We start from the raw sequence: 16876 nt of genomic DNA, 5'->3' as shown, positions 1-16876 counted from the left end.
ACTCAAAACCTGCAAACACCTTAGGTCAGTCAAGGAATGGCATCTAGATTCCAAGTACACCCCACATTACAAATTTCAACTCCCCAGGGCTTGTCCTATTGCACCAAGCTATGCGGCAGGGCAGAGCAGCTCCCGCACAAATGTGTGCCGACACCCGTGACACAGGACAGGACGTGACAGACAACGGGGACACAACACGGACAGAAATCTCCTGGCAAGGAAAAGGGCTGCGAGGACTGAGAGAATGCAAAAGGAGATGACCGAGGGGAGACCAATGGTGAGCTGATGAGGCTCAGAGAAACCTGGAGGAAGAAGAAGATGCTAACTGAATGATTTATTCCAAGAACTGCAAAGATGGATGCCCGAGAATCCTACGGCCAGAAGCCTCTACCTGCCCTCACGTTCTTTCAAGTCCTAGTCTGCCATAATGGATCCTGGCGGGGCAGAGCTGTCCACACAGCTCAGAACAAGACCTGAAAAGACACCTGACCGGATGCTTCTAAAGAGACAAGAGAGTCTGATGCCTGTCTGAGCTCCTGAGTCCAAAGTTCTATGGCATTGGTGCCAGGCCGAGGAATGCAGAGATCACAGATGCTAACAATGATGCCAGGGTTTCTGACAGGCCCCTCCAAGGCCTAAGGTAAAGGACATGACATATCCAAACAACACATAACACACAAAAGACAAGTGACACGATACACACCGGGACTGCTCTGCCCTGCTCACCTCAGCACTGTGATCCAAAGTCAGGCTTTGCTTTTATGGGGCCTAAGGGGCTGCTTCAGGGACACCCCCCCACCTCCTAAGTGGACTCAAAAACCCCTCCCAGTAATTCCCAAACCAGCACCCTGCTTTCATCCCCTCTGTGGGTCGTGGCCCTCTACTTATCTCTCGCACAGCTGGGGATGCTGGTCTCAGGGGCAAAGAAAGGCCACCTCGTCAGCCGGGAAGGTCCTGCTGGCACCGGGCTGGTGTCTCTCAGACAGCTGTATTAAAGAAAACCAAACATCAGTGCCCGATCTTGGCAGCCCCTCGGCCAAAACCCCACAAGTCTGCTACTCACCGTGCTCCTAAGAACACTCAGCTGCTCGGGCCGCACGCTTCGGGCACGCTCGGAGACCGAGGCCGTCGTCACAGGGGGTGCCTGGGGTAAGAGGAGATGAGGTGATTTGGCATGGCTGAAACCTGAGGGGACCCTCACTCCTCCTCCCTACTTCCCCGACTCACCGCAGCTCCTCGGCGGTTCCTGACCCGGAACTCAGGGCTCGTGAGAGCAGCAAACCCGGTCCATCGGCTGGCTGGGGATGGGAGCCTGGCGTGCTCCGAGCGGATGGCCTAAGGCACAAAAACGAGAATGGAGACTTAGACTTGCCCCAGGAATTGAGACCTTAGAAACAAGAAAGGCTACTGATCACCTTGCTCTCCTGAACTTGACTGCTAGGATCCAGATTTACTTCCTAAAAAGAAAGACAAAGAACAGAGCTCTAACAGGGTCACCCTTGACACTCCCCCTGCAGAGACAAATGGTGACTGACCTGCTTGTGGGAACCCACTCACCCAGGATGGGGGCTCTGCCATGGGTGCAATGCATCTGCAACTGAAAGAGAGTTAGAACATAAGTCAAACAGCTGCAGAAAATCTCAAAAGCTGCAAACACCACAGGTCCATATAGGAATGGCATCTAGATACGAAGTACAGCCCACATTACAAATTTAAACCCCCCAGGGCATTTCCTATTACACCAGGCTATGCGGCAGGGCAGAGCAGCTCCGGCACAAATGTGTGCCGACACCCGTGACACAGGACAGACAGGACGTGACAGACAACGGGGACACAACACGGACAGAAATCTCCTGGCAAGGAAAAGGGCTGCGAGGACTGAGAGAATGCAAAAGGAGATGACCGAGGAGAGACCGATGGTGAGCTGATGAGGCTCAGAGAAACCTGGAGGAAGAAGATGCTAACCGAATGATTTATTCCAAGAACTGCAAAGATGGATGCCCGAGAATCCTACGGCCAGAAGCCTCTACCTGCCCTCACGTTCTTTCAAGTCCTAGTCCGCCATAATGGATCCTGGCGGGGCAGAGCTGTCCACACAGCTCAGAACAAGACCTGAAAAGACATCTGACCGGATGCTTCTAAAGAGACAAGAGAGTCTGATGCCTGTCTGAGCTCCTGAGGCAAAAGTTCTATGGCATTGGTGCCATTCTCTAGGAATGCAGAGATCACAGATACTAACAACGATGCCAGGGTTTCTGACAGGCCCCTCAAAGGCCTAAGGTAAAAGCCATGACATATGCAAACACACATAATACACAAAAGACAAGTGACACGATACACACCGGGACTGCTCTGCCCTGCGTACCTCAGCACTGTGATCCAAAGTCAGGCTTTGCTTTTATGGGGCCTAAGGGGCCGCTTCATGGACGCCCCTCCACCTCCAAAGCAGACTAAAAAACCCCTCCCAGTAATTCCCAAACCAGCACCCTGCTTTCATCCCCTCTGTGGGTCGTAGCCCTCTACTTATCTCTTGCACAGCTGGGGATGCCGGTCTCGGGTGAGAAGAAAGGCCACCTCGTCAGCCGGGAAGGTCCTGCTGGCACCGGGCTGGTGTCTCTTAGACAGCTGTATTAAAGAAAACCAAACATCAGTGCCCGATCTTGGCAGCCCCTTGGCCAAAACCCCACAAGTCTGCTACTCACCGTGCTCCTAAGGACGCTCAGCTGCTCGGGCCGCACGCTTCAGGCACGCTCGGAGACCGAGGCCGTCGTCACAGGGGGTGCCTGGGGTAAGAGGAGATGAGGTGATTTGGCATGGCTGAAACCTGAGGGGACCCTCGCTCCTCCTCCCTACTTCCCCGACTCACCGCAGCTCCTCGGCGGTTCCTGACCCGGAACTCAGGGCTCGTGAGAGCAGCAAACCCGGTCCATCGGCCGCTGGGGATGGGAGCCTGGCGTGCTCCGAGCGGATGGCCTAAGGCACAAAAACGAGAATGGAGACTTAGACTTGCCCCAGGAATTGAGACCTTAGAAACAAGAAAGGCTACTGATCACCTTGCTCTCCTGAACTTGACTGCTAGGATCCAGATTTACTTCCTAAAAAGAAAGACAAAGAACAGCGCTGTAACAGGGTCACCCTTGACACTCCCCCTGCAGAGACAAATGGTGACTGACCTGCTTGTGGGAACCCACTCACCCAGGATGGGGGCTCTGCCATGGGTGCAATGCATCAGCAACTGAAAGAGAGTTAGAACATAAGTCAAACAGCTGCAGAAAATCTCAAAAGCTGCAAACACCTCAGGTCAATATAGGAATAGCATCTGGAGTCCAAGTACAGCCCACATTACAAATTTAAACCCCCCAGGGCTTGTCCTATTGCACCAGGCTATGCGGCAGGGCAGAGCAGCTCCGGCACAAATGTGTGCAGACACCCGTGACACAGGACAGACAGGACATGACAGACAACAAGCACACAACACGGACAGAAATCTCCTGGCAAGGAAAAGGGCTGCAAGGACTGAGAGAATGCAACAGGAGATGACCGAGGGGAGACCGATGATGAGCTGATGAGGCTCAGAGAAACCTCCTGGAAGAAGATGCTAACCGAATGATTTATTCCAAGAACTGCAAAGATGGATGCCCGAGAATCCTACGGCCAGAAGCCTCTACCTGCCCTCACATTCTCACAAGTCCTAATCGGCCATAATGGATCCTGGCGGGGCAGAGCTTTCCATACAGCTCAGAACAAGACCTGAAAAGACATCTGACCGGATGCTTCTAAAGAGACAAGAGAGTCTGATGCCTGTCTGAGCTCCTGAGTCCAAAGCTCTATGGCATTGGTGCCATTCTCTAGGAATGCAGAGATCGCAGATGCTAACAATGATGCCAGGGCTCCTGACAGGCCCCTCCAAGGCCTAAGGTAAAGGACATGACATATCCAAACACACATAATACACAAAAGACAAGTGACACGATACACACCGGGACTGCTCTGCCCTGCTCACCTCAGCACTGTGATCCAAAGTCAGGCTGTCCTTTTATGGGGCCTAAGGGGCCGCTTCGTGGACACCCCCCTCTCCAAAGGAGACTCAAAAACCCCTCCCAGTGGGTCCCTACCCTGCACCCCACTTTCATCCCCTCTGTGGGTTGTAGCCCTCTACTTATCTCTCAGACATCTGGGGATGCAGGTCCGTGTCAGGTGCAACAGAAGGCGGCCGCGACATCTGGGAAGTTCCTGCTGGCACTGTTGTTCAACAACTCCCTGTTGTTTCTTAGTCAGCTACATGAAAGAAATCCAAATATCAGTGCATGATCTCTGCAGCACACCGGCCAAAACCCAACAATTCTGCCACTCACCGTTCTCCTAAGAATGCCCGGCTCCTGGGGCCACACCCTTCGGCCGCGCTCCGAGGCTGATGAAAACACAGGAACGGATGCTTAGAGTTGCACCGGAAAGTGAGACTGGAGCAATAACAACTGCTTCTGGACGCTACTCAATGCTCACCTTGCCCACCTCACCTTGACTGCTGATATCCAGCTTTACCTCCTAAAAAGAAAAAGAACAGAGCTGTAACAGAGTCACACTTTACACTCCCCCTGCAAAGACAAACGGTGCCTGACCTGCTCGGGGGAACCTCCTCACCCAGGATGGGAGGATGGATTTTGCCCTGGATTTTATCCTTCTGCGTCTGAAAGAAAGCGAGGACAAAAGTCAAAGGGCTGCGGGATGACTTCACAGCTCCAAACATCTTCTGTCTATCTAGGAATATCATCTAGAGTCTGGCAACACCCCACAAACTGCGAGTCCCTGGGACTTGTCCTCTTGCAGCAGGCTATGCAGCAGGGCAGGGCAGAGCAGCTCCGGCACAAATATGTGCGGACACCCGTGACACGGAACGTGACAAACAGGGGGACAACAAACACAACACAGCATGCTTGTGGTGAGGGTCTCAAGGGGAAAAGGCAAAAGGGACCCCAAAGACACACTAGGTAACACGGTACACCGGACAACACGACGGGGACCGGAACTGTTCTGCGCTGCCCGCCTGAAAGCTGCTGTCAAAAGTAGAGCCTCGCCCTTTAGCTGTCCTAAGAGGCCCCTTGGAGGAGATTGCTTTTCCCTCTGCTAATCTTTAAATCTGCCCCAGGAACTCCCAACCCGCTGCTCTCCCATTGTCCCATCTCCAGGCCATGGCCCTGACTTATCTTTTGGATGATCGGTGACGAGGATCCACATTGCACCTGAAATGAGTCTGCCTCGGAGGGCCCCGTGATCGCCTGTTAGCCTCTCGGTCAGCTACAATAAAGAAAAACAAAACCAAAGTATGAGTACAGAGTTATGTGGGCCAAATCCCAGCGAGTCAGCTACTTGCCCTCTCCTGAGTGTGCCTGGCTCCTTCAGGCTCCAGCTTCATCCTGATTCCAAGGCTGTGGCCGTTATTATGAGTAGCACCTGGGTAAGAGAAAGGCAAAGTGAAATGGCATTCCTGTGAGTGCAGTGGGTGACCTTGTGTGCTGCAAGACGTGTGAATGCCTCTGCTCGGCTTCTGAAAAGCCTTGGGGTGGAGGGGCCTCAAATAAACACCCTTTCTCACCCTGCTGCCTTCAAAACCACCCCCCCAACAATAACTCCTAACTGGATACCTGCTCAGCCTCCCTCTCCTAGTCACAATCCTCAACTCACCTGAAGCCTCAATCTCAAACATCATCTTGGACACTGGGCAGGTGCCTCTTGGGACACGATAAATCTGCTGAAAAAAGTGTTGTAGCTGACACAACCTGGAGCCTCTGGAAGCTGCACTCCTCCTAAAAAAAAAACAAAAAAAACCAGAACAAAGTCAGAAATTACAAATGCACTTTACCACCCCTAAACACAAAACCCAAAATTGTGAACTTAAATACGCCCTGTATTCTATGCTGTTTTCTTCACAGTATCTTCAAAGCCTCTGTTGCTTTAGATGCCCAGAAACACCTGCTGAAAACAAGCTGAGGTAAACTGAAAGAGCCTCTTACCTGAAATGAGAGGAGAGCTCTGATCCCAGCACATCCCAGAGGGGGAATGAAGGCCCTGGGCAAAGGCTGGGGTTAATATACCCCTGATGGTGCCCGCCTCTCGTTCCCATGGCACCCAGGAAAAGGGAGGGGGTGAATCCCACCGGGTATAAAAACCCTCAGAGTGGCTGCAGGTGTTTGGCGTTTCTAATTTGATTTCAAGGGGAGTAGAGGGCTTGTTATAGAAGAAAACTCTCCAGAAAAATATCAGTGATTTTTTTTTTGCAACATCTATTTGGAGCAAAAGGGTACAAAACTGCTAAGAAATAAAAGTTTCTGTTTAGACAGCATAACTAGATAAATTGGGTAATTTGCTGTTAACTTTCCTAATCATTCCTTAGTGGCTACTAAGTAGTATTTCACGTGTGACTAAGCTGGGTGGAGAAAATTGTCTAAGTCTCCTTGGGACCTCTAATTAGTCCTAACTACTTTATAAGTAAAAATAAGAAAAATAAAAGCTTCCCAGGCAGTGTAAGGGTTAAGTGCGTGCCTGGCTTACCCTGCTCTGAGATACTTGGTCCTATGGCACAGAAAGAAGGGCCCTGAAATGTAGTTTTAAACCCTTAAAATGCTGAAAAAAGCAGAGCTTCCTTCCAGTGAACCCTTAAACAGAGGCAATGGGGCAGCTACCTCTACTGAAACTAATACAATGGCAAATAAATAGCTTCTGCCCTTTAATTTATTCTCCTTAAGTACTGGGAAAAGAGGGGTTTTCCTCTCCAGTGGAATCCAGAGGTTTTCCTCTCTCTTTAAATCTCTCCAGTGATGAAAAAAGAGGGATTTTTCCCTCAGTTCAAACTCTTAAGATGGAGGGTATAGCTGGGCTTCTCCCTCAATTTAGGCCTCAGGACAACAAAAAGGGGCTGGCTACCCTTAATTCAAACCCATAAGAAACATTGTCAAGGTTTTCCCCTTCTACTTAAACTGGAAAATAATCAAAAATGAGGACTCCCTGTCAATTAACACCCCGAACAGCACAGAAAAGGCAGGGATTCTTTCAACTGAGACCATTAAAATTGCAGGGGAAGCAGAGTCCCTCCCAGTTGGAACACAAAAAATAAAGGAAAAGGAAGCTTTTTCCCTTTTTTCTAAACCCTTTTTCTCCTAATAACCCCTCTCCTTTCTGGGAGTGCTGTGGAGGGTCTGGGGGCCCTGGGGAGGGACTGGCACAGTAAAAGGGGAAAGTTGAAAGCCCTCTCCTGGAACCCCACGTGCTGCCTGGCCTGCTCAGATGCTGCCCCTTGGCAAAAGGGCTCTTGCCTTGGCATTTTCTCAAAGTGTTGCTCCGTGCCCGGGTGGGTCCGGCTGCTCCCTAGTCCATGCTGGATGCTCCGACCGTAGTTCCTGGAGGGACCCTTGGGATGCCCCTGTTAGCCCCTCTGGACTAGCAGCTCCCTGTGCGGGTGTGCCCGGGTAACCCTCTGAAAGCAGCTGGGCACACGGGGGGCTGCTAGACCTTGGAGTGGGGTTGAGGTGAAGAAAGGTCCTGTGAGGAGTTCCTTCCGCTGCACAGCCCTTCGTCTGCCCCTTAAACCAGGGACTGCCAGACTTTCCTTTCCAAGGAAATTAACCGTCTTTCCTCTCTGTGTGCCCGTGGCCGAAACTGCGATTCGGCCTCCAAAACAGCAGAGAACGATTTCTCACAGACCGCGGCTGCCCACGCCGAGAACTCTTGCCGCCCTTGGAGTGCCACGTGCCTCCTGCGAATGGACGTCGACGTGCAGCGGGGGTGAGTTTGGCTTTACAGGGAAGAGGGCCAGCGCAGGATTTCTCCGGGAGCAAAGCTGCCCCCGCCGAGAGCTCGGCTGCCCTGGCAGTGCCGAGCACCTCCTGCAAACTGGCGTCGGGAGACGCGGGGGGTGAGTTTTTCTGTGCGGAAGTTCTCCCAGACCAAAGCTGACAGCATCTAACCCTAACCACAACAACTTAGCTGGGTCTCAAACTTACAACCTTTGGACTGGCAGCGTGGGACCCAACCCGCTGTGCCACCGCTGGCCCCTTGCTCAAGCATTCCACTGCAGTCCTAAAACTCTGCCTTTTCAGAGGGTGTTTCCTGTGACCCTGACCGTAATCTTCCAAATATGCTAAAGACTCATAAAATGGCTTTGAAAAAGCCCCAACAATACCCTAAGAAGTCCCAGAAAAGTCCCTTCCAAAATCCCCTAAATAAGTTTAAAAGTCCTGGAATAAAAGCCTCACAAAGACATGCTCAGTCTCCGAACTCTACCTCTTGCTGTCTAGCCCACAGATGTCGTCCCTACCTTTTTGCAGTGGCTCTGTTGTCCTCTGAGGGTTCTGTCATTGTGCTGCTGTGTGAGGGTTGCTGTCTGGTCTCGCTGTTAGGGTTGCTGCGTTGTGCTGCTGTTGGGGGAAAAGGCTGTTTTTAGGGGGGCTGCTTAGGCTGAGGTTAGGGCTGGGGTGAGGGGTGGTACAGCTGTACCGTGCACCCCTGATCTCCACTGGACTGTCCAGCCCTCAAGCCCTGTCCCTTTACCCCTCAACCGGTCCCTCTGCCCCCCAGCCCTCAGCTCCTGTGTGTCACCCTTGACCCCTCTCCTTTGCCCCTCAGCCCCCAGCTTCTCTGTGTCACCCTACAGCTGCCCCTGCCACCCTCAGCATCTCTGTGTGTCACCCGCTGTCCCCTCTCCCTCTTCCTCCCTCAGCCCCCACCCTCTGTCACCCTCAAGCCCCCACAGTGTCCCTCAAGCTGCCCCTCAGCCTCCATGTGTTGTGCCATGAAAAACCCTAAAAAAACCTAAAAATTCCCTGAAAAACCCTAAGAATACCCTAGCCCTAAAAAGTCCTTCTCATACCCTCAATAGTCCTAAAAAACCCCCAAAAACACCCAACCCCCCCCCCAAAACAATTCTTCAAAGTACAACCGAGTGCACGGCCTTGTCCCTGTGCGAGTAAACACAGGGGAGGTTTTGAGGTTTTGCCGGCAGCGTCACCGAGTGCTGAGGGGTCCCCTGGTCGATAGGGCAACTTGGGAGGGTTTGCTTCAGGCTTTGCTTGTGAAAGGTGTGAGAAAAGCAAGCAGCTCTGAAGCAGATGAGCCCCCTCTTGCCTGTTGAAGTGTTGGATAAATCAAAGATAAACCTCAAGGTCCCTTCCCACCCAAACCATTCCATGATTCTTTGCCCTGGAGGCAAGGGTGCACCTGTCACCGCATTTCTCTTCACAGAGAAAAGCAAGGCACAAGTCTTCCCAAGAATATTTCTGGGATTCACATTCTCTGAACCTCAGAGGAGGTAAAAACAATTCTTATCTCATTTGCTGTGCCTGTGTTTGTGCTGAAGTAGAATGCAGCGTGGAGATTGTTTACCCAAAGTGATGGTGTTTTGTTTCCTTGGCCTGCCAGGGCCAAGTGTGTGTGCGTGTCGGGACTGTGGGGTGACAGTCATGAGTTGTGTGCGGGGTTGAGTACTTGGCAGATTGGGTTTAGATGTAATGTAATATAGTATAATAAAGCAATTAATTAGCCTTCTGATAAGGCAGAATGCAGACTGGAAATATTTGCACATATGATATTAAAGGACATGTGAACCACCTTTCTGTGAGGCGCGGAGGGATACATGCAAGGCGCTGCAGTTTTCGCCTGCTGTGGTGCTGTGTATAAACACAGTGGTGGCAGAAGTGGCGTGAAAGGGCACAGGGATGCCGGCTGTGGCCGGACAGCGGCACGCAGCGGCTCGGAACCGGGACCGGGCTGTACCAAAGCTGTGGTGAACGCAGTGGGGGTTGGCGGCGGGGCCGTGGAGATAGAACTGCGCATGCGTGTGGCTGATCCCGGAAGCAGCGCTGTGGTTCCATGAGTCGGCGCGGAGTGATATCGCTGGTGCTGGGGTTGTAGCAACTGCGCATGCGTGGGTTCCGTCACTACCGCAGTGCGGGCAGTCATCGTGGCGGCGGGCAGGACGGGGCGTGCGGGAGGCGGCGGAGCTACGGGAACGAGGCTGCGGCTGCGGCCGTGTAAGGGAACACCGGGACGTCCGTGGTTGCAGGAGGCGGCAGAGCCATGCCATCCAGCAGCTCTGAAGCGGGAGGGTGCGGTGGGGAAGGCGCGGCTCGGCCTGCCATGCAGCGGCGGCGGCAGGAGAGGGGAAGCGACCACGGGCGGCACTGACGGGAGCCTGGGCTGGAGCGCCGCGGCGCTGGCATGGGGTGCCTTGGGTGGCTGGGGCGCCCTGTAAGACAGTCATTAAAACACCCTAAAAATTATTGAAAAAGCCCTAAAGGTATCCTAAACATTTCCAGAGAATTCCTAAAAAACTCCTGTAAAAAAAACCCTGAAATATCCCTAAAAATCCCTGAAAAATCACCTGAAAGACCCTAAAAAACAGTTTAACCCCTACCTGTAACACTGTGGCCTCCAAACATCATCTCTACCTATTAATCGGGGTAACTGCAAGACCCTCAAACACCACCACAATCACCAGCTTGAGTTGGTCTGGGCAGCACCAAATAAAATAAAATAAAAAGCTTTAAAAATAGAAAAATTAAAAATAAAAATTAAAAAAAAAAAGCTTTAAAAATAAAAAAATTAAAACAAAAAATTAAATAAAAAATAAAATTAAAAGATAAAATAAAAAGCTTTAAAAATAGAAAAATCAAAAATAAAAATTAAATAAAAAATAAAAAATAAAATAAATGCTTTAAAAATAAAAAAATCAAATCTAAAAATAAATAAAAACTAAAAAAATAAAAAAAATGCTTTAAAAATTGATAAAGCAAAAATAAATATGAAATAAAAAATAAAATAAAAAAAATAAATAGTTTATAAATAAAAAATGAAAACTAAAAACTAAAAAAAATTAAAAAAAAGCTTTAAAAAACAAAAACAAAAATTAAATAAAAAAATTGAAAAATAAAATAAAAAGCTTTAAAAATAGATAAATCAAAAATAAAAATTAAATCAAAAATAATAAGAAAAAAAGCTTTAAAAATAAAAAACTCAAAACTAAAAATTAAGAAAGAAATAAAAATAAAAAAATTTTTAAATGCTTTAAAAATATAAAAATTTAAACTAAAAATTTATGGAACTTCTACCGTTTTTATTTTGTTTTTCATTTATTTTTAATTAATTTTAATTTTTTAATTTTATTTTTTATTTAATCTTTATTTTTAATTTTGCCATTTTTAAAACTTTTTATTTTATTTTTTAATCAAATTTTATTTTTGATTTTTCTATTTTTAAAGCTTTTTATTTTATTTTTCTAATTTTATTTATTTAATTTTTATTTTTAATTTTTCTACTTTTAAAGCTTTTTATTTATTTTTTTATATTCATTTTTAATTTTTCTATTTTTAAAACTTTTAATTTTTTTAAATTTTATTTTTTACTTAATTTTTGTTTTCAATTGTTTTAGTTTTACAGCTTTTTTCTATTTTTATTTTTTAATTTTTATTTTTAATTTTTCTATTTTTAAAGTATTTTATTTTATTTTTCTAATTTGATTTTTTATTTATTTCAAATTTTTATTTGTTTTATTTTTTCAGCTTTTTATTTTATTTTTCTAATTTGATTTTTTATTTAATTTTTATTTTTAATTTTTCTATTTTTAAAGCATTTTTTTATTTTTCTAATTTTATTTCTATTTTTTATTTTTCTATTTTTAAAGCTTTTTATTTTTTTAATTTTATTTTTTATTTATTTTAAATTTTTAATTGGTTTAATTTTACAGCTTTTTATTTTTCTAATTTGATTTTTTATTTAATTTTTATTTTTAATTTTTCTATTTTTAAAGCTTTATATTTTATTTTTTCAATTTTATTTTTTATTTAATTTTTGTTTTTAATTTTTCTCTTTTTAAAGCTTTTTTTTTATTTTTTATTTAGTTTTTATTTATTATTTTTCTATTTTTAAAGCATTTATTTTATTTTTTAAATTTAATTATTTATTTAGTTTTTATTTTTAATTTTTCTATTTTTAAAGCTTTTTATTTTTTAATTTTTATTTCTTATTTTATTTTTAATTTTTCTATTTTTAAAGCTTTTATTTTTTATTTTGGTTTAGTTTTGATTTTTCTATTTTTAAAGCTATTTTATTTTTTTAATTTAATTTTTTAAAAATTATTTTTAAAGCTTTTTATTTTTTAAAATTTTTTATTTAATTTTTATTTTTAATTTTTTTATTTTTAAAGCTTTTATTTTATTTTTTTAATGTTTTATTTTTAATTTTTCTATTTTTAAAGCTTTTATTTTTTTTAATTTTATTTTTTAAAATTATATTATTTTTAAAGCTTTTTATTTTATTTGGTGTTGCCCAGACCAATGCAAGCTGGTGATTGTGGTGGTGTTTGAGGGTCTTGCATTACAGCAGTACCTTTTATGGAACTTTTACGGCACTTTACAGTTTTTATTTTGTTTTTCATTTATTTTAAATTAATTCTGTTGTTTTAATTTTATTTTTTTAAAATTTTTCTATTTTTAAAGCATTTTATTACATTTTATTTGGTGCTGCCCAAACCTGCTGTAGTGCATTTTTATACTTTGTAATACTTTGAAGTAATTTTGTTTTGTATCCCCATATTTTTCCCAAATGGTTTATCCCAAACTGTACCCCCTTCCCTTTACCTGTGTTATCCCTCTCCCGGGATGAGATCATCCCCAAACCCCCACCCTGGCTCTCTGTCAATCACTCAGCCTCCCATCCCCTCCATCCAGAAGTTTCTCTCACTTGATTTGCTACTCCCTGCCAAATGCATGCGCATGCCAGGTCTTGAGCCTGGTACTGCAGCTGAGCCTTGAAGGAGGAATTGTTTACGCAAGGCTTCTCCTTCAGTTTTGGGATCCAGTGCTGATTGCGACCACGTCTGGTGAGAGAAGTGATCATAAATACACCAGGTTTCTCTGTGGCTCATGAGAAATGAAGAGCAGGTTTAGCCCAAGGCAGGTGTTGTGGTCAGATCCTGTCTGCTCTGCACAGAGTTTTTGGTCTCTGGGAACCTCTCGTGTGGGGCAGGAGTTCACGTTGCATCATCTCCTGCTGGGCTTCACTCCCAGATGCTCCAGTAATGATATCCGAGGGTTATCTGGCTGCACTGGCCAAAGATGCTCTGCTAAGACACCTTCTCCTTCAATTCTTTCAGGTCCCATCGGCTTTCATAGCCTTGTATATTTTTAAATCCTTTGACATTTGAAACACTGTTCCCCTGCATGGCCTTCTCCTAAATCCCAGCTTCTCAGAAGGCCCAAGGGGACAGGGTTGGCCAAGGGTGGAGCTGTTCTGGGTTTGTTGGTGGTGCCTTGTAGTGAACGGTGTGTTCAGAGCTGCTCTGCTGTTTCTGCCTATCACTTTGACAGGGAAGGAGTGTGCTGGGATATGATAAATCACTAAATTGTCACTTCTAAATGCTGCTTGCAATGAAAATACTGTGCATAAACCCTCCTAAATGGTGTTAAATTTGTCTGCTATATTTCTTCCCTCCTACCCCACCACTGCTGCTCTAAGTATGAACCCTTAGTAGCTCAGTCTTTCTTTGTGTTTTGTTTGACATTTATGCCCACTTTCCCCAAAGCTCTGGGGGTTCTTTTTAAAATATGATATCGACTTTTTTCTTCTTTCTAAAAAACACCCTGAAATACACACACACACACACTAAAGAAGCAGGTCTCCATGGCTCAGCCCTGAGTGGTAAAGGAAGAGCAACAGGAAGGGTGCTTTGTGGTGCTGGAGAAAGTCTCTGCAAGGCTTAAAGGAACATCCCATTTCCACAGATGGCTTTTTTTTTTTTAATGGGTTATGGTCCTGGGAAAATCTGGAAAGAGGGCAAGTCCCTCATTCCAGTTTGGACGTCTCTTATTTTGAGAAATGTGTTATTTCAGCTCTTGGAGAGCATAGTTTTGGATTCATCCTCACATCCTCCAGTCTTGGTGGCTCTGTTGTTTATTTATTTCCCTTTCTCTGCCCTTTTCCCTGCCCTCACTCCCCTGATAGCTGCAGAGGATGTGATTCAGGCACTCATCACTGCTCTGCAGCTTCTTTACAGAGCTAAAACTGACTGGGTCTTTCATCCTCCTCTCATAGCAGTGGTGCAGAGTGAGGCACATGGCAGGGCAGGGGTTTTAGCTGTTGTTTTATCTTCTGGTTTGATGTTTAACACATGAGGCAGAACCCCAAGCCCCTGCTCACCATGTCAGGCTAGGCTGCAGGGGAGCACATTGACAGCAAAACAGTGGCTGCACCACAACCACCATCAATCAATCCGATAGAAAAAGGGTTTAAGGCTTCTAACAGTGCCATGCAGACTGAGCTGAGCCCAACCTGGGCCTAGCTTGATCCCTGATCTGTGTAAAGCCCTCTTCTGTGCTTTCCTGAGGCTGGGACAGCTGGAGAGGTTGCTCTCCATGAGCACAGGATGGCAGCTGTGGGCTGAAACTCGCTGAGCTGCCTCCCCACTACGTGATGGGATTGTGAGGGATTTAAAAGAAAAAACATTACCATGTCTTTGTCAGTCTGCCATGCTCACTTAAGCTGGCTGTTGGTGATTTGTAGTATTTTTTAAAATAAAAACCAAATGCTTTCCCTTTATACGTAAATATGCTTTGAAGAGGGCTTTAAAGGAAAGATGATTAGTTACTATCCAACTCTTGCTAAATTCATTGGTTGATGGTCCATATTTTAATGTCACTGATACCTGATACAGACCATTCCCAAGCTGTTTGATAATTATTTATCAGCCATCTGCATCAGCATCATCTGCATGACCAGTGATGGCCAAAAAGCAGGAAGGAGAGGAAGGGGTTAAGCTGCAGGCAGGAAAGGGAAGGCAGAAACCAAGCAGCAAACAATTGGCACCTGGGCTCCATTGAAGACTAAAAGTGGGGAAAAAAAGGATTAATTGAAAAATCTGCCTATTGTGTGTGCAGTCTCCAAGGGGAAACAAACAAACCCATTCAAAGGAAGGGAAAAAAAGGCAAAGAATTAAAAAATCCTTGTGCTGTTGTGCAGAACTGGGGGCTTTAACTCTTCCCAGTCTCTTCCCAGTCTCAGGCAGAAATATTTCTATAACCAAACCATCTCCCTTTTTAAAGCATTTAGTTGGATTGAGTAATTTCTTAAGTCCTCCATCATCAGGACCAGTTTGGGTTTGGCAGCTCAAACATCAAAGCTCTTGGCAACGCCAGGACAAGTTCAGTGGTTCTCCCTGTCCTGAAAGAGAGGAGAAAAGGGAAGTTAAGCTCACTGCAGAATCAAAGCCTCCTGCACTTCATCTTTTGGCTTGCATTGCTCACCATGGAGTTTTAGCCATAAAAAAAGGGGAGGTGGCACCAAATCGAATTAAAAAGTGCCCTTTCCCAGTGTTTTTATTCCAGACATTCAAAGGAAGCTCATTTTTCTTCTAGCATTCTTTCCCTAGTTTTAGCAGAACCATTCTCATCCCAGACCCCACTCATCAGTTGTTCAATCCTTTGGCACTGGATCTGGACAAAGGAAGGGACACATCTGGGTCACAGGAAAGCACAGAGGGAAACCCTCCAAAACTGGACAGAGAAAAATGAAATGCAGGAAGACTTACCTGCAGCTGGAAGCTCTTTGCACTGGGCTTCCTTTAAAGGAATGGATTTGCTGCTAAACACATCTCAGGCTCAGATGTGACCAGGGAGAAGGTGGGATGGAGATGAGGAGTCAGACAGTGAAAAGCCAGGGAGATGCAGGGCCCAGGAACATCAAGGATGGAGAAGAGAAGGAACAGGGATTGTTCTCCTTGTTTAGATCCATCAGTGCTGGGAGCTTGGGAAGCACATGAGGGTACCAGAGGGATGCTGGGCAGGAGCAGGAGAACTCCAGGATAAGGGCAAGCTGCTCCCACTCCAGGGCTGGGCCAGGGAAGGAGGGGAATTATTTCCCTCCCCTTTCCAGTGGGATGCAGGTGCCAGCCCATGCAGAGGCAGGAAAACTGCCTTGCAATCAAGTACAAAACCTGCCTGGCAAGCCCAGGATGCCAGCAGCCATTTCTCCTGGATTTCCTGCTTACAGGCATTTTAAGCTTGCTTTGTTTCAAAAGCACCTTTTTTGCCAAGGGCATTCCCACTTCTTTTGGATCCTGAACAGAGGTTTGGAAAGCTGACTTTGATGAGGGAACTGTTTCTTATTTTGATCTGTGTTAACTTGGACTTTCCCTTGGCACCAAAATCAGGGGGTGAACCCAATGTGGCTTCAATGGGACGTAAGATCCCAGCCATCCAATCCCTAATTCTCTCAGGACTGATTTGTTGAACCTTTTCAGGCTTAATTTAGCAAACTTAAGGGTTTGGCGATTTCAGGATCAAAACAACAAGGAATCTGTGAAAAAGAAACTGAACTAAAGCCAGCTAAAAACAGTCCCTGCTGATGACTCATTAAAACAACTCAGTCAAAAGGAGGCAGGATTGATTCAATACTCACCAACCCATCTGGCCAAGATCAGAGTTCTCTGCCCACCAAGGACACAGCAACGAGCAGGGACCTTTCTCCCACTCTCCAATACAGATCTCCTCCCTCCACATGCAGGGAACTGTGGCCATTCAGGGAACACTGACTTGGTCCTGGGCTGGCAACAGGAGAGAGGAGTACATGGAACGTGTTCTGACCTCAATGCCTTCCAGACTCAGGAGAAAGTACTTCCACCGCTCCTGGAATCTTCTTCCCTGTCCCTTCCAACTTCGGAAGGTTTTGGTGGGAGCTGGGATTATCGGTGTGGCTCAGAAGCTGCACGTGGCGCCTAAAGCATTCCCTCGGGAAGACGGAACTTCCTTCGTGCCTTTAATTTCTTTATGCCAACTGTTCTCCCCGACGCTCCGCAATCTAGAAAGAAAAAAAGGGAAAAGACGGAAAACTAATT

The 16876-nt window shown here is 45.9% G+C and overlaps 1 protein-coding gene and 1 long non-coding RNA gene across 2 annotated transcripts; both read right to left on the bottom strand.

Moving 5' to 3' along the window:
* Positions 1-2882: 2882 nt before the first annotated feature.
* LOC136563671 (uncharacterized) lies at positions 2883-3742 on the bottom strand. The gene is made up of 3 exons (XR_010784639.1): positions 3174-3742; positions 3054-3095; positions 2883-2973 (listed from the first exon to the last, which is right to left on the bottom strand). It is a non-coding gene; the product is annotated as an uncharacterized lncRNA (long non-coding RNA).
* A 796-nt stretch (positions 3743-4538) lies between these two features.
* On the bottom strand, positions 4539-16653 carry LOC136563286 (uncharacterized). Its single transcript, XM_066560567.1, has 8 exons — positions 16626-16653; positions 9601-10237; positions 8312-8411; positions 5683-5804; positions 5372-5451; positions 5158-5295; positions 4620-4687; positions 4539-4545 (listed from the first exon to the last, which is right to left on the bottom strand). Exons 2-8 carry the CDS (start codon positions 10073-10075, stop codon positions 4539-4541), a joined length of 990 nt encoding a protein of 329 aa, XP_066416664.1. The 5' UTR covers positions 10076-10237; positions 16626-16653.
* Positions 16654-16876: the final 223 nt, after the last annotated feature.

This window comes from Molothrus aeneus, chromosome 16 (genome assembly GCF_037042795.1).
Source record: "Molothrus aeneus isolate 106 chromosome 16, BPBGC_Maene_1.0, whole genome shotgun sequence".
Lineage (NCBI taxonomy): Eukaryota > Metazoa > Chordata > Aves > Passeriformes > Icteridae > Molothrus > Molothrus aeneus.
The sequence above is the reverse complement of the archived record's forward strand: the minus strand, read 5'-3'. Positions and strand labels throughout refer to the sequence as shown.